A 23645-nucleotide genomic window follows, 5' to 3' on the forward strand; every position below is an offset into this window, starting at 1 on the left:
TAGAAAATCTAAATGAATAAGGTAAGGCTATGTTTTACAGACATTTTACAGAAAGATAGAAAGATGAATTCTTAAAGAATACTCATGTGGCTGGTGTTAACTGGATTCTGGCTGATGACCTAGTACGTGGTCACATCGAACAAAGTCTTGCCCATGTCCGACGCCTTACATAATTAGTGACTCATGGAGGAGATGAAGGTGCACAGGAAACAGTAGGATTCATCTCGGAAAGGGATAGCCATCTTGAAGCGAGCTCGAACCAACGACCTTCCTTCTTCTGAGTTCTCGTAGAAAAGCTGAAACTAATAAAAGTCTTAGCAATAGTCCAGGATACACACGCGATGTTTAATAATTTGGAGATGGACACTTATCTTATGGCAGTCATAAATAAATCGTAGAGAAGTTTTTCAAATGCCTGAATTGCAGTTTATTCAGTCCTCAGTGCCTTCTGTAATGCAAAGTCTCCCAGTAAAGCAAACGACATCCAGTCTCGACCGTAGCTGCATTCAGAGTAACGCTCAAATCAAGTGTTTAGAAGTAAAAACCCTCTATAAAATTTCCTTTGGAATTACCATAAATTCACTGTCTTAAGACGTTGGTGTGCCTCTTGATTATATCTGATTGGTGGATCTGTTGCATTCCTGTGAAGGTTGTCATTTTTATTGGCTGCCCTAGTTTCACGTCACACGACCTTGCAATTATTGATCGATTGTAATCACGCTGCCCGCCCAATCACGTGGCATCCACACACATGTGTCTGAAGGACACATAACAGGAATTTCACCCTGCTTCCTCGTTCTCTTGGTAGGTTGGGAAAACCGGTTCGCAGGCGGCTTGTTCACGCTAGCACGGGAGTGTAAAATCTCACCCTCCTGGCAATCGAAATAATGTTTCAACCCACTGATGAAATAAATCATTCTCCCTTAATAAATTATTTCCACTTTTGAAGGGGACAGTATGGATACGGAAAAAGTGAAATTCCCTTCTAATGAGGACAACATTAAAATCTTTCAGAAAGCAGACTGGCATCTGCATCTTTATTATAATCTATCAGTTTCATATCCGTATTGATACTTGGTATTCACAATTACAAAGAATGGGTACCTTCCACTAATCAATACTCTATTATATCTTGTTACTCTACAGTACCAATTTCGAACTTCACAGAGGTCATCCTCAACTGGTCATAAGATCTAAAGATATTTTAACATATAATTTAAAAACATTACTAAATCTAATGAAGAATGTGATATGATATGAGTGATGATATTAAAATATACAATGATGTTAAGTATCCTCTGGTTTTAAAAAACAAGTGTCAATTGTGCTAGGAGTAAGTGATATTCGGGTAAGGGGAGATAATGAGGAAGAGATAGGAGATTATAAAGTGTACTTGACGGGTGTTAGAAAAGGAAGGGCAGAGTCTGGTGTAGGGCTCCTTATCAGGAATACCATTGCACGCAACATAGTTTCTGTTAGGCATGTAAATGAGCGAATGAAGTGGGTAGATTTGTCAGTTGGAGGAATTAGGACAAGAATTATGTCCGTGTATTCACCATGTGAGGGTGCAGATGAGGATGAAGTTGGCAAGTTTTATGAAGCATTGAGTGACATTGTGGTCAGGGTCAACAGCAAGGATAGAATAGTGCTAATGGGCTATTTCAATGTGAGAGTTGGGAATAGAACTGAAGGATACGAAAGGGTGATTGGTAAATGTGGGGAAGATATGGAAGCTAATGGGAATGGGAAGCGTTTGCTGGACTTGTGTGCTAGTATGGGTTTAGCTGTTACGAATACATTCTTCAAGCATAAGGCTATTCACCGCTACACATGGGAGGCTAGGTGTACCATAACCATAATAGACTATATTTTAACAGACTTTGAATTCAGGAAATCTGTTAGGAATGAACGAGTTTTTCGCAGATTTTTCGATGATACAGACCACTATCTGATCTGTAGTGAATTATCTCTAGGCCTAGGGAAGAGAAAGTGAAATCTGTCTGCAAACGAATAAGGCTAGAAAATCTCCAGGACGAGGAAATTAGACAGAAGTACATGGATATGAAATGAAATGAAATGACGTATGGCTTTTTGTGCCGGGATATCCCAGGACGGGTTCGTCTCGCCAGGTGCAGGTCTTTCTATTTGACACCCATAGGCAACCTGTGCATCGTGGTGAGGATGAAATGATGATTAAGACAACACATAAACCCAGCCCCCGCGCCATTGGAATTAACCAATTAAGGTTAAAATCCCCGACCCGGCTGGGAATCGAACCCGGGACCCTCTGAACCAAGGGCCAGTATGCTGACCGTTCAGCCAACGAGTCGGACACATGGATATGAATAGTGAAAAGTTTCAAACAGTAGACAGTAAGCAGGTTCAGGATATAGAAAGTGAATGAGTGGCATACAGGGATGCTGTAGTAGAAACAGCAAGGGAATGCCTAGGAACAACTGTGTGTAAAGATGGGAAAAGGCGAACGTCTTGGTGGAATGATGAAGTGAGAGCAGCCTGTAAACGTAAAAAGAAGGCTTATCAGAAATGGCTCCAAACAAGGGCCGAGGCAGACAGGGATTTGTACGTAGATGAAAGAAACAGAGCGAAACAAATAGTTGTTGAATCCAAAAAGAAGTCATGGAAAGATTTTGGTAATAACCTGGAAAGGCTAGGTCAAGCAGCAGGGAAACCTTTCTGGACAGTAATAAAGAATCTTAGGAAGGAAGGGAAAAAGGAAATGAACAGTGTTTTGAGTAATTCAGGTGAACTCATAATAGATCCCAGGGAATCACTAGAGAGGTGGAGGGAATATTTTGAACAGCTTCTCAATGTAAAAGGAAATCATCCTGGTGGTATTGCAAACAGCCAAGCTCATGAGGAGGAGGAAAATGATGTTGGTGAAATTATGCTTGAGGAAGTAGAAAGGATGGTAAATAAACTCCATTGTCATAAGGAAGCAGGAATAGATGAAATTAGACCTGAAATAGTGAAGTATAGTGGGAAGGCAGGGATGAAATGGCTTCATAGAGTAGTAAAATTAGCGTGGAGTGTTGGTAAGGTACCTTCAGATTGGACAAAAGCAGTAATTGCACCTATCTATAAGCAAGGGAACAGGAAGGATTGCAACAACTATCGAGGTATCTCATTGATTAGTATACCAGGCAAAGTATTCACTGGCATCTTGGAAGGGAGGGTGCGATCAGTTGTTGAGAGGAAGTTGGAAGGAAACCAGTGTGGTTTCAGACCACAGAGAGGCTGTCAGGATCACATTTTCAGTATGCGCCAGGTAATTGAAAAATGCTACGAGAGGAATAGGCAGTTGTGTTTATGTTTCGTAGATCTAGAGAAAGCATATGATAGGGTACCGAGGGAAAAGATGTTCACTATACTGGGGGACTATGGAATTAAAGGTAGATTATTAAAATCAATCAAAGGCATTTATGTTGACAATTGGGCTTCAGTGAGAATTGATGGTAGAATGAGTTCTTGGTTCCGGGTACTTACAGGGGTTAGACAGGGCTGTTATCTTTCACCTTTGCTGTTCGTAGTTTAAATGGATCATCTGCCGAAAGGTAATAAAATGGCAGGGAGGGATTCAGTTAGGTGGAAATGTAGTAAGCAGTTTGGCCTATGCTGACGACTTGGTTTAAAGGCATATTGTGCCGAAAGCCTGCAGTCTGATATCTTGGAACTTGAAAATAGGTGCAATGAGTATGGTATGAAAATTAGCCTCTCGGAGACTAAATTGATGTCAATAGGTAAGAAATTCAACAGAATTGAATGTCGGATTGGTGATACAAAGCTAGAACAGATCGATAATTTCAAGTATTTAGGTTGTGTGTTCTCCCAGGATGGTAATATAGTATGTAAGATTGAATCAAGGTGTAGTAAAGCTAATGCAGTGAGCTCGCAGTTGCGATCAGCAGTATTCTGTAAGAAGGAAGTTAGCTCCCAGATGAAACTATCTTTACATCGGTCTGTTTTCAGACCAACTTTGCTTTACGGGAGCGAAAGCTGGGTGGGCTCAGGATATCTTATTCATAAGTTAGAAGTAACAGACATGAAAGTAGCAAGAATGATTGCTGGTACAAACAGGTGGGAACAATGGCAGGATGGTACTCGGAATGAGGAGATAAAGGCTAATTGAGGAATGAACTTGATGGATGAAGCTGTACGCATAAACCAGCTTTGGTGGTGGGGTTATAATAGGTGAATGGAGGAGGATAGGTTACCTAGGAGAATAATGGACTCTGCTATGGAGGGTAAGAGAAGTAGAGGGAGACCAAGACGACGATGGTTAGACTCGGTTTCTAACGATTTAAAGGTAATAGGTATAGAACTAAGTGAGGCCACAACACTAGTTGCAAATTGAGGATTGTGGCGACGTTTAGTAAATTCTCAAGAGGCTTGCAGTCTGAACGCTTGTATGTATGTATGTATGTATGTATGTATGTATGTATGTATGTATGTATGTATGTATGTTAAGCGCGCAGTGTTTGTAAATTTCGAACTTGCACCTTCGAGTTTTGCCTCGATCGATTCAACTTGGTTGAAGTTTTCAAAATGGCAGTCAGTGTCATCCTGTCGCAGTCGCACATGGCCGAGTATAACCTCCAATTCATTGTCTAAGAGTGTGACCAGAAAATAATGTTTTACAACCCACTGCTCCATCCGCCTTCGTAGTGTTACGGTTAGTGTTATTAGCTGCCATCCTCGGAGGGCCTGTGTTCGATTCGCGGTTCTGCCAGAAATTTAAGAATGGCAGGAAGGCTGGTATGTATTTGAAATGTTACATTCAGCTCACCTCCATTGGGGGTGTGCCTAAAAAGCCGCACCACCTCGGGATGAGAACACAAGTTTACCTTAGTCCGACTCATTGGCTGAATGGTCAGCGTAGTGGCTTTCGGTTTAGAGGGTCCCGGGTTCAATTCCTAGCCGGGTTGGGGATTTTAACCTTCATTTGTTAATTCCAAGGCTCGGGGGCTTAGTGCTTGTACTGTCCCCAACTCACACACCACACATAACACTATCCCCGACCACAATAAAATACATTTTTTTTGCTATTTTTTTTACGTCGCACCGACACAGATAGGTCTTATGGCGACGATGGGATAGGAAAGGCCTAGGAATGGGAAGGAAGCGACCGTGGCCTTAATTAAGGTACAGCCCCAGCATTTGCCTGGTGGGAAAATGGGAAAACACGGAAAACCATCTTCAGGACTGCCGACAGTGGGGTTCGAACCCACTATCTCCTGAATACTGGATACTGGCCGCACTTAAGCGACTGCAGCTATCGAGCTCGGTCAATAACATACAGTTACCTACACATGGCAGATGCCGCCCACCCTCATCGGAGGGTCTGCCTTACTAGGGCTGCACTCGGCTAGAAATAGACACACGAAATTAATTGAAATCCACTGTTTCGAAATAAAAGGCTTTTGCTAACATTTGTTTTAGAAAGAGTCTGCAATAATACTTGGATGTTTTTATTGGCCTCCGTGCATATGTTTTCATATTTGTTGTTTGGCGTTTTTCACACTGTTCAATGCACATGTTATTTCATAAGCCCCAGCAGAAAAGGTTTTTATATTTGTTCTCTCATGCTTTTCACACCTTTTAATACTTTCCTCTCATCTTGAGAAATTGTAGATGTAGTTTTCACTGTACCCGTGGATACACGGCGTAAAATGCCTTCATTACACGTTATAATTCTCATGTTAGGTCCGTATTGAAATGTACGTAAATACAAAGTATGTTACAAGTGTTATTGAATAGGTGGATATTAAAAATAACACTTGTAAATGCCTTCATGTTGGAAAAAATTGTATCTAGTATTTCTATATCCCTATGGGATGGTTTTTATTCATATATTCAGTAGTATGTTTTCTTGCTTAACACGTGCAACATAAGGCAAATTCAAAAAAAAAAAAAAAAAAATAAATAAAACCACCATCACTAATTCTGTCCGACTTGTTGGCTGAATGGTCAGGGTCCCGGGTTCGATTCCCGGCTGGGTCGGGAATTTTAACCATCATTGGTTAATTTCAATGGCCCGGGGGCTGGGTGTTTGTACTGTCCTCAACATCCCTGCAACTCACACATAACACTATCCTCCACCACAATAACATGCAGTTACCTACACATGGCAGATGCCGCCCACCCTCAATGGAGGGTCTGCCTTACAAGGGCTGCACTCAGCTACAAATAGCCACACGAAATTATTATTATTATTATTATTATTATTATTATTATTATTATCATCATCATCACTAATTCTCGTCGCATACAGTGGAACCTCGATTATCCATTCCCGGAAACTACGTTTTCCTGGTTTATGCGTTCAAATTATGTGGTCCTGTGAGCATCCTAATTAAATCTTTTTGTAAAAATCCTTCACTATCCTTTCCTCGAAGAAACTATTTCCCGGATCAACCGTCCGTAAATATCAGTCTCATCAACGCTAAATCCTTGGTTAAGCGTTTTTCAAGAAACTGTATCTCACGAAAGGACGGCTACGGCATACTTCCGGATTTTGGCATTAGCACCCTGTCATTGCGATAATTGGAGCAAGTCCTATACTGGAAAAGCGATTGGCGGTGAACTTGCATACGGGACCATCTTAGCTTCACATTTGGATGGTGTTGTTTAGAGATCCTAGGAAATCATAAAGCAAAGGGTGGCCGCAACAATTGGAAGAAGATAGAGTGCATTTAGACAGCTCTACTTAGAGATGGAATGAGTTTTGTCAAATGCTCACACTTGTAAAACTTCCACATTATGTCCAGATTTAGATGTTTATATTTTTAATTTTTTCGATTGTATCTCCGAACAGGTTTCTGCAAATTCCTCAGGGCACTGTATAGTTACTGGGCTTTCAGACAAGAATCAAAACTGCTCCATCTTAACACAAATCTAGTATTTTCAAATCATATAAGCTTATGTTATCGAGACCAGAACAGATGTTGCACCTTAAATATACAAAAAGCCATGGGAGGTCTTGGGATTGCCTATTACTGTTTTGGTCCTAAAATAAGACTGTAAGTTTTACATTTGTGTTAAAATGTCATGAAAACCTTGTCGTTTTATTTGCGCACATTACATTTAAATAGTTTGTATCATTTCCAACTTGTACTGACTTGTGCAGTGGTCGTGCTTTTCAGCTGAGTTCAGGGTCATGAATAACCGTATTTTCTGAAGTTTTGATGATATATTTTCTCTTCCTAATTTGATTGTGATAAGTGATGGGCAGAATTGAATACAATGCATTCGAGAACTTTTGAGAATCGATTCTTACATTCGAAACCATAGTCTCGAGTTCAATGTAACCTTTAAAAGTTGATGTAGGCCTAATTTACGCGATTCTATATTTCCAGAAACTGACTACGAACTGTATACTGGAGACCAAATAACAACAGAAGATTAAGAAAAGAAAGGATTTTGCGATCATGTTGGATGCTTGTATCTAATGTGCTTTGTTTTATTAGATTAGAGAATTAAAAACTACTACTTGCGGTCGATTGTTGTTTGGCTTGGCGTTATTAGATTTTTTGAAGTTTGGCTGATCAAACTTGCTGAGCTGAAAAAAGTTTTCACGGGAAACTCATGAAGATTCCCTGCTAAAACTGAATGTAAAGTATCAAGATTTTTAACTCGCGTGTCGGTAATTAAAGTTTAAAGTTGGCCCTGTGGTCTAACTTCGCTGCCTCTCATCCGGAGGGCCTGGGTTCGATTCCCGGCCAGGTCAGAAATTTTTACCTGGATATGAGGGCTGGCTCCAGATCCACTTAGCCGACATAATTACCTTTAATTGAGGAGCTGTCCAACGGTGAGATGGCAACCCCAGTCTACAGAGCCAGCAATAAAGGCTGAGAGGATTCGTCAGACTGACCATGCGTCACCTCGTAATCTGCAGGCCTTCGGGTTGAAGAGTGGTCGCTTGGCAGGCAAAGACCCATTGGGGATGTAGTTTGGTTTAGTTTAGAAGTGTTTTAAGATTATAATTAAACATATTTCATTTTTGTGATGTTTAGCCAAATTGTTGACGGTTTTCATTCATTCCCGGATTTTCCGTTTTTCTGTGTTGTATGTTTCTTTTTCGTGATACCTCCAAAGATGGAGAATCGAGGTTCTACTGTACAGAGGTGTCTTGTGTACCAGTACCTAACGGATCTTCCTTGAGACTTTCTAACATTTTTTTTCAAGGCAGTGCTTTGTAGTACTATTTATTTTGGAACCTGCACATGGAAAGTGCTGGAATATATTAGACAGAAAGCAAACTATACATTGATAAAATGGGTACTGACTGATCATATTGTTATAATTCCATGACTGAATGAAAGTCTTTTTGAAATGACTCATCAGTATGAGAGAATGTCATGTGTTATGATTGTAAAGGAGGGGTATGTCCTGTGCAGTGCAGAAGGTATTAGGCGTGTTCACAGTACTCAAGGATTGGCTCAGTGCGTGTATATTACAAATTTTGACTTCTTGTGGCAACAGCCCCTGTCCATTTCCTATTTATAATACCTTTCTATATAGCTGGTACCTGTCTGGCTGGATATTCGGCTACGGAAATGGAGTAAGTTCATACAGCCAGATACTCGACGCCGAGTGTCGGGCGGCGGTAAATAACTCGATTCCCTAAAGGGGTCAACGGGTTGGGCGGATGAGCCCCTTTAGGTAGGTTGATCATCCCCTCAGTGTCGTAAATGACACTGGAACCCCTCACAAGTGTTTGGCCCGATAGCGAAATGAGCGGAGAAGGAATCTGCTACCCTCATGGTTCCCAACGATCGTGGAGGCAGAAGAGGTCATACCAGATGAACTGGCTGTGAAAGTGCACCTCAGTAGTACTTTCAGTCTGCGGCAGTTTATTGCAGTCCCGGTGTTTGATTCTGCAAGTCTCATTCCATACGTACCGCAGGACACGGCTCCGAGATCACAGTGCGTGGGTCACTCCCTAGCAAGCTGAGATCCACCTTAAACAAATCCACACCAGTGGCACTTCTTCCAAATGTCACTTACTACTTCAAAATTCCAGTGACGATGGGATATGGATGGTGGGGGCAGGTTATGAGTGAAACTGGAAGCCCCTAGTTCAGAACTGCCCGTTGGCAGCAGATGTGTGATGGTCGTTTGTTTGAGACCCCTGTGACTACTCAGGAATTCAGTCCTGCATCTGTGTTTGGGCAGGCTTGTTTAGGATTACCGCTGCCTACCCTAAATGGGGGAGGCCCTAGAAAAGGTGGGCTAAACATCGGAAGTCACATCTTACGTCCGGCTAGGAGGCTGCACCAGCGGGTTACCCCTCATGCGGTCAGAAATCAAAAGCACATGGAATGTGAGAACTTTACTTGATGTGTCAGTTAATGACAGACTTAGAGAATAACAGCTCTTGTTACCCATGAGCTTTCTAGACACAACATTGATGTTGCTGCTTCAAGTGAAACCAGACTGTCCGACTGTCTGTGGAAGGCAATATTACTGAGTTTGGTTCAGGATATACCATCTTCTGGAAGGGAAAGGAGGAGCAAGAATGTCGCATCCATGGTGTTGGATTTGCTGTGAAGACTAAACTACTCCCACTGCAATCAGCGAAAGACTTATGAATCTTAGTATTCCACTCTCAGGAGGTACTTTTGTGACGCTCATATCCGCCTATGCTGCAACCTTAGATGCAGATGATGATAAAGGATGAGTTCTAGAATCGGCTGAGTACAACCATCACCAAGGTATTATCTGCAGATAAGCTCTTACTCCTTTATGATTTCAATGCCAGAATTGGGAGAGATAATTGGCTATGGAAAAATATGATGGGTAAGCAAGGAGTTGGCAATTGTAATGCAAATGGACTGTTGCTTCTAGGTCTATGTGCAGAACATGAACTCTTCATCACGAACACTCAGTTTCAACTGCCTAACCACTTCAAGACCACATGGATGCATCCTCGATCCAAGCACTGGCACATTCTTGATTATGTCATTATACGGCAATGTGATAAGGAGGACATACTTATTGCCAGAACAACAAGAAATATTGATGATTGTTGGACTGTTCACAAACTTTTTATTTGCCAATTCAGGATCTCCATATGCCCTAAACCATGTAGGCATCTCCAAATTTTAACCAGAAGAAAGTTTAACACCTTTAAACTTCAGATGAACCCTGTGCCACAGAATTTCAGAATATGATCAATGTACAACTAACAGTTAACCCAGTTAGCACAAATGACGTTCAGCAAGAATAGGCCACTTTGCAGAAGATAATCAAGAAGTCAGCCGAGGAAACCATTGGTTTTGTAAAGCAGAAGGGACAATTGGTTTGATGACAACAATGAGTAAATATTGTGTCTTATCAATGCAAAAAGTGAAGCCTTTCTATCCCATCTTCAAGATCCATCCTCCAACATGAAGAAAGCACATTTTTTAGAACTTAAAAGAATGTGTCAGACAAAGATAACAGAAATTAAGAATACCTGGTGGCAACAGAAAGCTCAGGAACTTCAGAAACTATCTGATGCTTGGGACCAGAGAAATTTTTACGCAGGAATAAAAGAGCTGCATGGTCAATCTCGCTCTTCAACAGGTACACTGAAAACTGCTGACAACTCTGCCACTCTTACTGACAACCATGAAATCCTGGAGCATAGGAAGGAGCATTTCTCCACCTTTCTAAATCGTCCTTCCACTGTTGATGAAGACTTACTTTGTGATGTGCCTCAACAGCCTGAACAACCATGGATGGCAGTTCCACCAACTTACCAAGAATTCAGTGCAGCTCTCAATCATCTGAAAACTGGAAAGGCACCTGGCCCAGATAACATCTCTCTGGAGTTAATTCAAGCTGGTGGTCAGTCACTCAAAATGAGGATTTTAACTCTCATCCTCAAAATTTGGGAAGTCAGAGAGGTACCCGGTGAACTAAAAAATGCCAGTATCATCACAATCCTCAACAAAGGTGATCGTAGTGTTTGTGATAACCATTGGGGTATATAACTACTATCTATTGTAGGTAAAATTCTCACAAGAATTCTGCTTAATCACCTCGAGGTTATATCTGAGAGAGTCCTCCCAAAGTCCCAGGTGGGTTTTGAACGTTCTGAGGCACAACTGATCTGATCTTCTGTGCAAGGCAACTTCAGGAAAAATGCAGAGGGCAACAGAATTTTCTCTTCTTAGTCTTTTATGACTTGGAAAAGGCATTTGACTCTCTTCCAAGACCTGCTTTGTGAGCGGTACTGAAACACTTTGGCTGACCTCAGCGTTTTGTTGATCTGGTTCAGGCCCTCCATGATGGCATGACCGGACGAGTTTGCCATCAAAATAGGATCTGTGTACTTGCTCCAACACTATTTGCATTAAATTTTACTGCCATGCTACATTAATCTTCTACAAACAACCCAGATGTGGAGGTTAGGTATCATTTTGATGGAGAGTTTTACAACCTAGCAAAACTTTGCTCCCGGAGGCTCACCCAGTTACAAAGGTAACCAAAATGCTGTATGCAGATGATGCTGCATCACCTACATTCACACCAGAGGAATTATAACAGTCAATTAACTGCTACAAGGGTACATGTGATCGTTTTGGTCTCACCATTAACGTTCAAAAAACCAAGGTCCTGGCACAACTTTCACCAGGCATAACCCTTCCACATTTCAACATCTCCATCTCAGATACTCCACTGGAACAGGTAGACCACTTTTCATACTTGGGTAGTATACTATCTGTGCGCTGTAACTGTGACTAAGATGTGGAGAAGAGAATTGGTACTGCCCATGCAGCATTTGGATGACTGTCACACCGGGTGTTCATGAATAAAGACCTGACCGCGAAGATGAAACTCATGGTGTACCATGCTGTTGTCATCACAACATTGCTGTATAGTTGTGAAAGTAGGACCTTTTACCAACGTGACTTGATTCCATCAGCAAAAACTTTGATCCATTCTTAGAATCAAAAGGGAAGACCATGTCACCAACATTGTTGTTCTTGAGAAAATGCATGCCAAGAGCATAGAATCATCAGTCATTGGTCATCAGTTTAGATGGATTGGCCATGTCCGTCGGATGAGTGATACCAAATTTCCACGCCAAATCCTGTACGGTAAACTTTGTTCCGGCACCAGACCTTATGGAGCCCCCATGAGGTGCTACAAGGACGAGCTTAAGCACACTATGAAGATCACAGGTGTCAACCCACAAACCTGGGACACGCTTGCTCAAGACCGTACAATTTGGCGCCGGAGCATCCCTGCTGCTGTCAAACTGTTTGAAGGGGAACGATGCAGATATGAAGAGGCCAGGAGGGAAGCACGAAAACTCTGTGCAGCACAACCACGCCCACCTCCAACAATTCTGTGCAATCTTTGTGGACGCTTATTCCATACTAGAATTGGTCTGTTCACAGACAGAAGTGAATTTATTGGAAGTTAAATGCTTGGAAACGAGTTAAAGCCAATGAGGACAATATAGCTGGTCATCTGTGCCCTCAGCTACTCATGAATCTAATGTAGTAATGTTGATACCTTATGTAGGAATCTCAAAGAGAATTCAACAGCCAGGCTGGGCCTACCAAGAGTAACAAAATCTTTCCTTTCTTGCTTCAAGCTATTAACTTCAACATGAAGTGCATAAACCTAGTATTTTCAACTTTTAAATACATTTCATCCTTCAACTCATATTAGGACTCCAGGCTTTTAATTAAATCATTAACCATGGGAATTTATTCAGGTGTTTTCTCACAATTTTACTTAATTGTGGAATGTATAGTGTGTGAAACAGTGCCCAGTGCTATGTTGCATGAAAGTATTTCAATTAGGTATACAGTATTTCCATTTGTAATGTTACTCATCTGGGTTGAACTGTGTCATCAGTTTATGAACCTCATGCAAAAGTTAGCTCTGTTTCAAATACTTTTCACTATTCTCTATGGAGGCAACTTATGTTGATCAGCTAGTTGATTTTAGCTGCCTGAGGTGACTAATTCCCTCAGATCAAATAAGAGTATGTCAGTCACCCTGATAAAGAATACTGAAATATATTCAAAACATTGGCAGGCTGTACGTAAAGCAGTGAAATGGTCAAACCTATATGAAGAACGTAATAGTTAACAGACCATGGATGCTTCAACTATAAGATATTTTCCACCTGCCTTTTATTGCTCTATTTTTATTTTTCACTTGCTTTGTTCTACCTTCTTGTAGATCTGATGACTCCCTTACTTTCTATTGGTATTTTCCTCTGGTTTTCCCAAATACACCATCTAGGAAACAAGAACTTCCATGTGATGTAAAGGAATAACAAATGACAAATCCAGTCAAGAATAGAAAGATACGAACACATAATAGGATGAACACAGTGACAAGTTGGTGTAGGTAGAAGGAGCAACAGAAGGAAAAGACAAACGCACAAAAGGATAATTTCTACATCTTCATACACTGCCATCTTCACATCAATCCCCGTGCTTCAACATTCATTTCTATTCAGCCCTTGACAAGCTTGTTCCTGCTTGCCAGTTTCATCAGTTGGACAGACATCAACATTTATTGAGAGGTCATTTTGACAGATCTTTAGACTGGATGTGGGAAGTAGAGGGTGAGAAGACAGCCAGATTAACACAGGAAAAGGGAAGGGACATAAGATGAATGTAAGAGATAAAAGACTTGAAACATAGGATAAACACAGGAGGAATAAGAGGCCATCATGTCAACAGAAGTAATAAAAAAGAATGAACAAGTGACATACCCAGACATATATAGAAAAGATAAACGTTACAATCGAAATAAACTTTCAACATATTAAGTCGTGTTACGTACATTTAGTACTTGTTGAAGAGATGTTAAGTACAGAAAAGAAATGGCCAACCGGACACCATTGGGATACCTTACGTAGGAATCTCAAAGGGAATTCAACAGCCAGGCTGGGGCTACCAAGAGTATCAAAATATTTCCTTTCTCACTTCAAGCTATTAACTTCAACATGAAGTGCATGGACCTAGTATTTTCAACTTTTCAATACATACCAGTGGAATCCGGTTGGCCATTTTTGTTCTGTACTTAACACCTCTTCAACACGTACTAAATGTACGTAATGCGCCCTAATAGGTTGAAAGTCGATTTCGATTACAGTGCGGTCGTGAAAATTCAATATTCATTTACTTGGCCCTCAACGGGTGACTTAAACGCACTCTACAGTATGATGGTAGTAGTGCCAGACCTGTAGCTTAGATCCTTTCCAACAGGACAGAGATGACCTAGGCCACCATTGATTGCTCAATTGGTAGAGGAATCGACGCGAAATTAGGAGGTTGTGGGTTTGGATCCCACTGGTGTCCAGTTGGTCATTTTTATTCTGTACTTAACATCTCTTCAACATGTACTAAATATACGTAACACAACGTAATAGGTTGAAAGTCGGTTTTTATTACAATGCAGTCATGAAAATTCAATATTCATAAACATCACAGTTCAGTGTGAAAAAAAGAGAGGAGCTGAAAAAGAGAAAAGAACAAACATGAAAATGCAAACAGACAAGGATGATCTTGACATCTCCATACACTGTTGTCTTTACTTAGAATGGGCTCTGTGCTTATCAGTTGAGGAGCATCTTGATGGACCTGTCAATGAGTACCATTGCCTGCCTTCATGATGAAGCTAGCAAGTGAAAACAAGCTTTTTAGGGGTTGAGAAGAATTTTTTATAGAAAAATTGGTATTTCACATTTCAGAATACTTTTCTGTCCTCATTAGAGCCATAACATCCTAACTTGTTTCTTGTCTATGTAACAAGTCGTTTTAGGATGACATTCCATCATTTAATCAATGCACCAATCACACCTTACTACTTGTTGCATTAATATGTGACAAACATCATCAGTCTTCTTAATAAAAAAATCCTTATACAGTTGTTTATCACTTGTATAGTTATACATGGAATAAAACCTGTATAAACGTTGCATATTTTTCTTGCTAATAAATGTGGTATACGCATTGTATTAGTATACTGCATGTATACACTTGTTCCAAACCATAGGAATCTCTTTCTGCAGTTCACTGACGTATTTCTTCAGGTTCACATCTTCTTTTTCTTTGTTAGTTTTCGGACTTCATTGAAAAATGCTGCATCCATTCACTGGTTCAATCACCACCTGTATGATTGCTTTTACTGATTATCTAGAAGTAAAACCTTTCGATAAGCCATGTGGTAGCATGAATAGAATAGGATGTTCAAATAAATAAGAACAGAGCAGTAATATACATATTTCAGCAGTACATTCTTCTCACTAGTAATAATTATGTCACTGATAATAATTACTAACCTCATTCCACGCTCATGTCCATAGTGTTCACTTGAAGTTCACAAGATACAGAGTCACCTCTAGGATTTCTCTCATTAAGTCATTTCTGTGTTAATGACAATTCGAGAATACTCCTTTGCAAATAGATATTTAATTTTAAAACTTCCATCATCTAGGAGAAATGGGTCACTCCACCGCTTGAAGTGTTTTATTTTACAAACTTTTCTAGCCTCCATAACCTCTAAATGTCTTGTATGTTAAAAATGTTGTGGAGATCATCATTATTTTCCATTCTTTTAAGGTGTGCTTAACCCAGCATTACTTGTTAGTGTGCCGTTGCTCCCTAGTGAGCGCAGCGCTCATCTTAATGTTGAAAGGCCTTAATATGGCCATATCAAGATGGAGGTATTTTTAAGACGTTAATTTGAGACAGTTATTTATTTAGGAACACGAGTGTGTCAACACGCTATGGCTATGAATGCAGCTAAGCTCTGCATTTAGGGTGTTGGTACCCCACCATCAGCTGTTGTGAAAATTGTTTTTTTAATGGTTTCCCATGTACACTTCCAGGCAAATCCTGGATCAGTTCCTATTCATAGGCCACAGTGGATTCCTTCCACCTCCTTACCCAATTTCATTCACCATCATTCATCTTCATTAGCTCCTCAACTGAGTTTAGCAACAGGAATGGCATCTGGCTGTAAAACATGCAATATTAATTCACCTCACTTCATCCCCGGCCATGTATCAAGAAACGGGACTAAGGGGTAGACAAGCTATTTACAAACACGAATACTTAAATTTAAACAAATTGAGATTGGAGGGGTATGCTCACTATCAACTAAATGATGTGAACATAAATAATCCAGCATAACAGGAAACATGAAACCACTTATTGTTTGTTTCCGTCATGTCTCATTTGTTTTTATTCTTTTCTTCATTAGGTTTAAAAACGTTTTTAGCATCAATTATGTAAAAAACTTCAACCGTTTTTCATTGAAGATATCTCAAATGAGTTGATTATTACTCCCTCTAATGATGAAAATGTGTATATATTGAATTGTTTTAATTCTGTCATGTGTCTTGTTTTTCATTCTTTCCTTCATTATGTTTTAACACATTTTTTAGCTTCAATTATGTAAAAACTTTAACTTTTTTCACTGAAGATGGCTCAAACGAGTTGAAACATGTTTGACTATTACTTACTCCATCTAATGATGGAGATGTGTATGTATTGAATAGGAGGACATATTAAATTTCCTTTGTAAAATGAAAACGGTCAATACAGAATGTTTCTAATATCTTGTAAACAAATGTTTTACACAGTCAGCCATCACTTCTGTTCCTTTCAGCATCTTTTCTGGAACACTGTTTCTGGGTTCAAATGTTTGTAGTGGGAGCATGGAACATTTGGTAACATCCTTACCTAAAACAGAAGGAATACAGCCTTCAATGAACGAAAGTGCCTCTTTTCCTCAGAACTTGCAGAACTTTCAGAGTTAGGATCACTTTTGTAAACCTCATCCGTTTCACAACCATCACTTTCGGTGTTCAAGTCCACTTCTTCCAACGTTTCACCCAACCACGAAATTATCTGATCAGTGGATGCCATTATAACTTGTGTAAATTCACTAACAACAGTCACAATATAAAAAATACATTTCAAACACAAGCATAAGACAAACCTTGACTTATTATAGTGGGCAAATTGGAGTAGCACTGTCACTTGTTACTGAGTGCACAGCTCACTAAACATGCACTGTCGCGCATAATAATGGATTGAGGGTCTTCGTTTTCAAAGATAATGGAAAAAATTGACACCTCCTCTTCCTAAGAATCTGTTTGAAAGGTATATGGAGTTTGAAAAGTAGAGGTGTTGTAATATTCCAACAACAAGCAATATATGAGTGCTATGCTCACCATGCGAGTAACCATGGGTTAATGGTTAAGTTGTATATTTTAACATGATTATTTTAGTGCAGACAGTAAATACCACTAAAATAAATGATCACTCGTTTCTTTTTCGTCACTCGGTGCTATACAATGCTTCTACAAGGGTCCTGCTCTGTATGAGCAATTTAGTGAATAACTGTTATATGTAGGCTTATACACATGAGGTTTATTAGTAACATATTGCACATAAATGGTGTATAAACCTGGTATAAATGTTATACACTGTTTATTAGTAAGACTGCATAACTAGGGGATCACAGTACTGTAACTATGCTGTGCTCCTTTCCTATGTATGTATATATGTATGTATGTATGTATGTATGTATGTATGTATGCATACATGTAATCATTGTTACTAAACTGTACAAAACATTATATTTTGTTGTGAGGGTGCTAAGGAACAGTAACTAGTACCAAAACAAAGACACTGGTATATCTAAAGTATAATGTACCCATATAAACATATATTAGTATAAAAAGGAATAAACAGTAGGATAAACATGAGAATGACAATCTCCACATCTTCATACACTGCCATCTCCAAATAGATAGGCTCTATTATAATTAATCCCAGTTCTTTTGAATCTTTTTGTTCTGAGACCCCAAAAAAGCTTATTTCTGCTTCCCAGCTTTATCAGAAGGGCTGCCATCTTCCTAGATCTTCAGACTTGGTGTGAAAAGTATAGTATAAGAAGAAAAAAGATAAAGACAGAGAAACAGAAAGTTTAAGAAAAGATAAAGATGATTACCGGTGGTAAAAAACTACGAACATAAGACAAACAGAGAAATAGAAAACAAGCCCAATGGGTAATTACAAGTAATGAAAAGGAAGAAACAAATAACAAATCAAGTAAGGTATAGAAAGGAGCATGACAGGAAAATGCACAATTGGATAAAGACAATGAAGGGTCAGTACTGGAAGAGGGAGCAATGGGAAGAAAACACGTGGGGACAAGGCTATCTTCACATCTTCATACACAGTTTCTTCTTCGTCTTCTTCTTCTTCTTCTTGTACCATATCCTCATTGGTGTTGGCTGTCATCAGGGCGATCTGATTCTTTTTCTCAGCAACTCGGAATAGGGTGAGGGTACTGAGCCCGTACCATTCTCGTAGATTCCATAGCCAAGATATTCTCCTTCTTCCCCTACTTATCCTTCCTTCAATTTTACCTTGTAAGATAAGCTGAAGGAGTCTATATTTATCATTTTGAATGATCTGGCCGAAGTACTCAAGTTTCTTCTTTTTGATGTTTTGCATGACCTCTAGCTCTTTCTTTAGGTGTTGGAGTACTTCACTGTTACGTATTCCGTCAACCCATGATGTCAGTAGCACCACATCTCAAAAGATCAAAGGTTTTTTGGTGGTGTTCTCTGTTAGGGCCCAAGTCTTGGCACCATAAGCTAAGACAGAAAATATATAACACCAAAGTAAACGGTGACAGAGATTGATCTTGAAGTCCCTGTTACAGAGAAGTTTGCTCATTCTCTTAAATGCAGCCCTTGCCTGTTCAATCCGGGACCTAATTTCAACAGTATTGTTCCAGCTGTGATCAAGTACATTGCCAAGATACTTAGAGCGTTGGACTTGCTCCAGTGATGATATGCCAGCTACTGTCAAGTTAACAGTTGAATGACATGTTTGCTTATGACCATTATTTTGGTCTTTTTCATGTTTAAACACAGACCTGCTGCAGCACTGTGTTCAACTACACAGATCACTAATGTCTGTAGATCTCTGCAATTGTTGCAAGCAGAACAGTACCATTTCTATATCACAGATTATTTATTGTGATCCCATTAAAAATGATGCCCTCCTGCTTCCCTTCTAGTGCTTCAGAAAATACCCTTTCAGAGTAAATATTGAACGGGAGTGGAGATAGAACACAGCGTTGCCTCACTCTTTGCTTTATTTCAATAGCACAGGTGTATGTGCTGTCAACCTTAACTGATGCGGTCTGATTCCAATATAGTTTGGCAATAATTGGGATATCTCTACTACCATCCATGCCGATATCATGTAGGATATACAGCAATGTTTCCTCTTTCACATGGTTGAAAGCTTTTTCATAATTATTAAAACAAGCATATAAATCCACAGACTTATCGCATCTTTGTACCAAAACCTGCATCCCCAGCAATGCCTCTGGTGCAAAATCCATTACGGAAACCAAACTGGATGCTACCTATGTAGGATTCACATTTTCTGTATATTCTTGCATGTATTACTTTTAGGAAGATTTAGCTCTATCAGAATAGCTAGTGATTGGCCTTCTTGAAGAATTTTAAATATTTCTATAGGTATACCATCCAGTCCATGTGCTTTTCTGTTTTTGAGGGCATATTCTACTTCCTGGCGAGTTATTAATGGTCCTTCATCTGTATTACAAATAGGAGAACATGGTCCCCTATTATTATGGAAAAGATCAGTCACCTAGACTTTCCAGCTGTTCAGTTTTCCTTCATGATGACCTTCCTTTGATTGTTATATAACAGTCCATTTGTCCTCCTGGTATGCAACCCTGCAGCTTCTTTAATATTATTGTATATGTTAAAAGTGTCATGCTTAGGTTCACATTCTTCTATGTCCTTGCACTGATAACCCAGTCATTCGTTCTAATCATTTGGCAGCAAGGTTTGTGATTTCAATCCCAGATATAGTGTAAAGAGAATTATAGAGAAACTAGAATGAGAATAATTAGAATTTACAACAGAAAACAGCCTGACTGTGTGCTATGTTCAGTAGTAATACACTGACTGACAGAGCAAATGCAACACCAAGAAGGAGTGGTTCGAAAGGGATGAACGTTGGGGAAAAAACAGAGATGGCACGGACGAATAATTGATGTTTATTTCAAACCGATATGCAGGTTACACAATGCGCACGGCATCGACTCAGTAGGATGTAGGACCACCGCGAGCGGCGATGCACGCAGAAACACGTCGAGGTACAGAGTCAATAAGAGTGCGGATGGTGTCCTGAGGGATGGTTCTCCATTCTCTGTCAACCATTTGCCACAGTTGGTCGTCCGTACGAGGCTGGGGCAGAGTTTGCAAACGGCGTCCAATGAGATCCCACACGTGTTCGATTGGTGAGAGATCCGGAGAGTACGCTGGCCACAGAAGCATCTGTACAGCTTGTAGAGCCTGTTGGGAGATGCGAGCAGTGTGTGGGCGGGCATTATCCTGCTGAAACAGAGCATTGGGCAGCCCCTGAAGGTACGGGAGTGCCACCGGCCGCAGCACATGCTGCACGTAGCGGTGGGCATTTAACGTGCCTTGAATACGCACTAGAGGTGACGTGGAATCATACGCAATAGCGCCCCAAACCATGATGCCGCGTTGTCTAGCGGTAGGGCGCTCCACAGTTACTGCCGGATTTGACCTTTCTCCACGCCGACGCCACACTCGTCTGCGGTGACTATCACTGACAGAACAGAAGCGTGACTCATCGGAGAACACGACGTTCCGCCATTCCCTCATCCAAGTCGCTCTAGCCCGGCACCATGCCAGGCGTGCACGTCTATGCTGTGGAGTCAATGGTAGTCTTCTGAGCGGACGCCGGGAGTGCAGGCCTCCTTCAACCAATCGACGGGAAATTGTTCTGGTCGATATTGGAACAGCCAGGGTGTCTTGCACATGCTGAAGAATGGCGGTTGACGTGGCGTGCGGGGCTGCCACAGATTGGCGGCGGATGCGCCGATCCTCGCGTGCTGACGTTACTCGGGCTGCGCCTGGACCCCTCGCACGTGCCACATGTCCCTGCGCCAACCATCTTCGCCACAGGCGCTGCACCGTGGACACATCCCTATGGGTATCGGCTGCGATTTGACGAAGCGACCAACCTGCCCTTCTCAGCCCGATCACCATACCCCTCATAAAGTCGTCTGTCTGCTGGAAATGCCTCCGTTGACGGCGGCCTGGCATTCTTAGCTATACACGTGTCCTGTGGCACACGACAACACGTTCTACAATGACTGTCGGCTGAGAAATCACGGTACGAAGTGGGCCATTCGCCAACGCCATGTCCCATTTATCGTTCGCTACGTGAGCAGCACAGCGGCGCATTTCACATCATGAGCATACCTCAGTGACGTCAGTCTACCCTGCAGTTGGCATAAAGTTCTGACCACTCCTTCTTGGTGTTGCATTTGCTCTGTCAGTCAGTGTATGATCAAGCTAGCATCTGATAATAATAATAATTTCGTGTGGCTATTTCTAGCCGAGTGCAGCCCTTGTAAGGCAGACCCTCCGATGAGGGTGGGCGGCATCTGCCATTTGTAGGTAACTGCGTGTTATTGTGGTGGAGGATAGTGTTATGTGTGGTGTGTGAGTTGCAGGGATGTTAGGGACAGCACAAACACCCAGCCCCCGGGCCACTGGAATTAACCAATGAAGGTTAAAATCCCCGACCCAGCCGGGAATCGAACCCGGGACCCTCTGAACCGAAGGCCAGTACGCTGACCATTCAGCCAACGAGTCGGGCTAGCATCTGACGAGTTGATTGGTAAGCTAGAAAAGCCTTGTTGCATAGGTGTGGCTGATCATTCATGCAAGGTAAAAGGAAGATCTTAGAAGACTAACTATGGCAAATATTTGTTTGTAAATTAAGGGACTGAAAATTGGAATGCATTACCTGTAGCATTCTTAGACAACTACGTTGCTTTAAGAAGAGATGTCAAAAATGTTGTAGATTTTGTGTAACTTGAGTTCCCTTTGTAATTTTGTTGTAAATGTAGAATATCCACAGCCTGTTTCCAGTCATATGACTGAAATGAATGAAGCCCCCCATCTAGCAGCGAGGATAGGAATTGTGCCAGCTGCCAAAACCTGTTGCACTCCTCTGGGACAATGATTAATAACTAACAGATGAAACAAAATGATATTGGAGTGTGTCGCTGGAATGAAAGATGACGGGGAAAACCGGAGTACCCGGAGAAAACCTATCCCGCCTCCGCTTTGTCCAGCTCAAATCTCACATGGAGTGACCAGGATTTGAACCACGAAACCCAGCGATGAGAGGCCGGTGCACTGCCGCCTGAGCCATGAAAGCTCATTATGTTGTAAATGTCATGCTAAATTAATTTGTTACTGTACTACAAATTGTACTCATATTCAGTGTCAGTTGAAAATGAATGTCATTATTAATATGATTAATTATCTCATAATTGTGGAACTTTTCTCCTGCTCATTTTATGTAATATTTTTTTTATTCTGGCCTACTTTATTAGCTTCTGTTCTTTTTGGAAGGGTAAATGTGTGATCTAATCTAAATATTAAAATATCTAAATATTTCTGTACTGCATAACATTAAGTGGTATAATTTCTATGGTTTTCAGGATGACGAAGGCATCTCTATTTCTGAAAATAACATGGGAGAAGTGAATGGAAACTATTCGAATAATGAACCGTAAGTGTTTAAAATAAATCATGGTTATAAATCATAGTTATTATAAAGGCAGAATACAAGTAGTATCTGAATCTAGATGAGGAAAATCCTACTGGCTTTCATCACGTTACGGTTCCTGCCTTTGCAGACAAGTTTGTTATAATACTTGTGACATTCCTCAAAACAGCACCATTTTCATCTCGCCTCTTGGTATTAAGATCTACCCAGCTAAATTAAATAGACTGGACTATGAGCTTGAGTGCAAGAACTACCCTCACTTCTAAATGGGACTCATTTCTACACTTGTGTTTGCATAAATAAATGACTGGAGAAGCTCATGAAGTCAGCGCAACTTACACTGACTGCTTCTTTTAGCGATTGTTTCACTGTTAAACGTACCTCTTTTTACATTCATTGGAAGAATAACATTGCACAGCAGTTCATTCTGAAATATAGAGCTGAACCAGACTTTGTGGCATTTGACTCTCCCCTTACCTCTCTTATTATCCTTCATCTGCTGTTCAAACCCTTTCTTCCAGATTGCTTCACAGTCTCGAGCATAACCTTGAATTGGACTCTTCTTCCTCTCTTTTTTATCCTTGCAGTGGTAAATCATTTTTCCTTATTCAGCTTGTTAGTATATAGTAGTCTCTATTATCCAAGTTAATGTGGACCAAGACTACCTGGAATAAAATGGATGGTTACTGAAAAATGTGTTTTAATTAGAAATTATACAAATCTTCATTCATTGGACTAAATAGAATGAACAAATCAGGTTAATATGAACTCTTCATATTTTCTTTTTCCACTCATTTAATAAACAGCTGACATGGTGAATATGTTACTGACAAATAATTTGAGCCATAATTTGTGGTAAGCCGAGGCTGGGTAATACATTTTATGAGGACCTTTCTCTTCGAAGGACATCATTATGCCAATGAATGCCAAATGATTATAATGATGCCAGGTTGAGTAGTTCACACGGCAGAGCGCTGGACTTCTGACTCCAAG

At 40.6% G+C, this 23645-nt stretch overlaps 1 protein-coding gene across 2 annotated transcripts in view; it reads left to right on the top strand.

Moving 5' to 3' along the window:
• The window catches only part of LOC136867205 (zinc finger protein 723), a 93826-nt gene that overhangs the window by 50177 nt on the left and 20004 nt on the right, over positions 1–23645 (top strand). For both annotated transcript variants that reach the window (XM_067144335.2, XM_067144334.2), the window contains exon 4: positions 22585–22655. In XM_067144335.2, the coding sequence (XP_067000436.2) occupies positions 22585–22655 (71 nt within the window). The remainder of the gene's footprint in view (positions 1–22584; positions 22656–23645) is intronic.

Source organism: Anabrus simplex, chromosome 3 (genome assembly GCF_040414725.1).
Source record: "Anabrus simplex isolate iqAnaSimp1 chromosome 3, ASM4041472v1, whole genome shotgun sequence".
Lineage (NCBI taxonomy): Eukaryota > Metazoa > Arthropoda > Insecta > Orthoptera > Tettigoniidae > Anabrus > Anabrus simplex.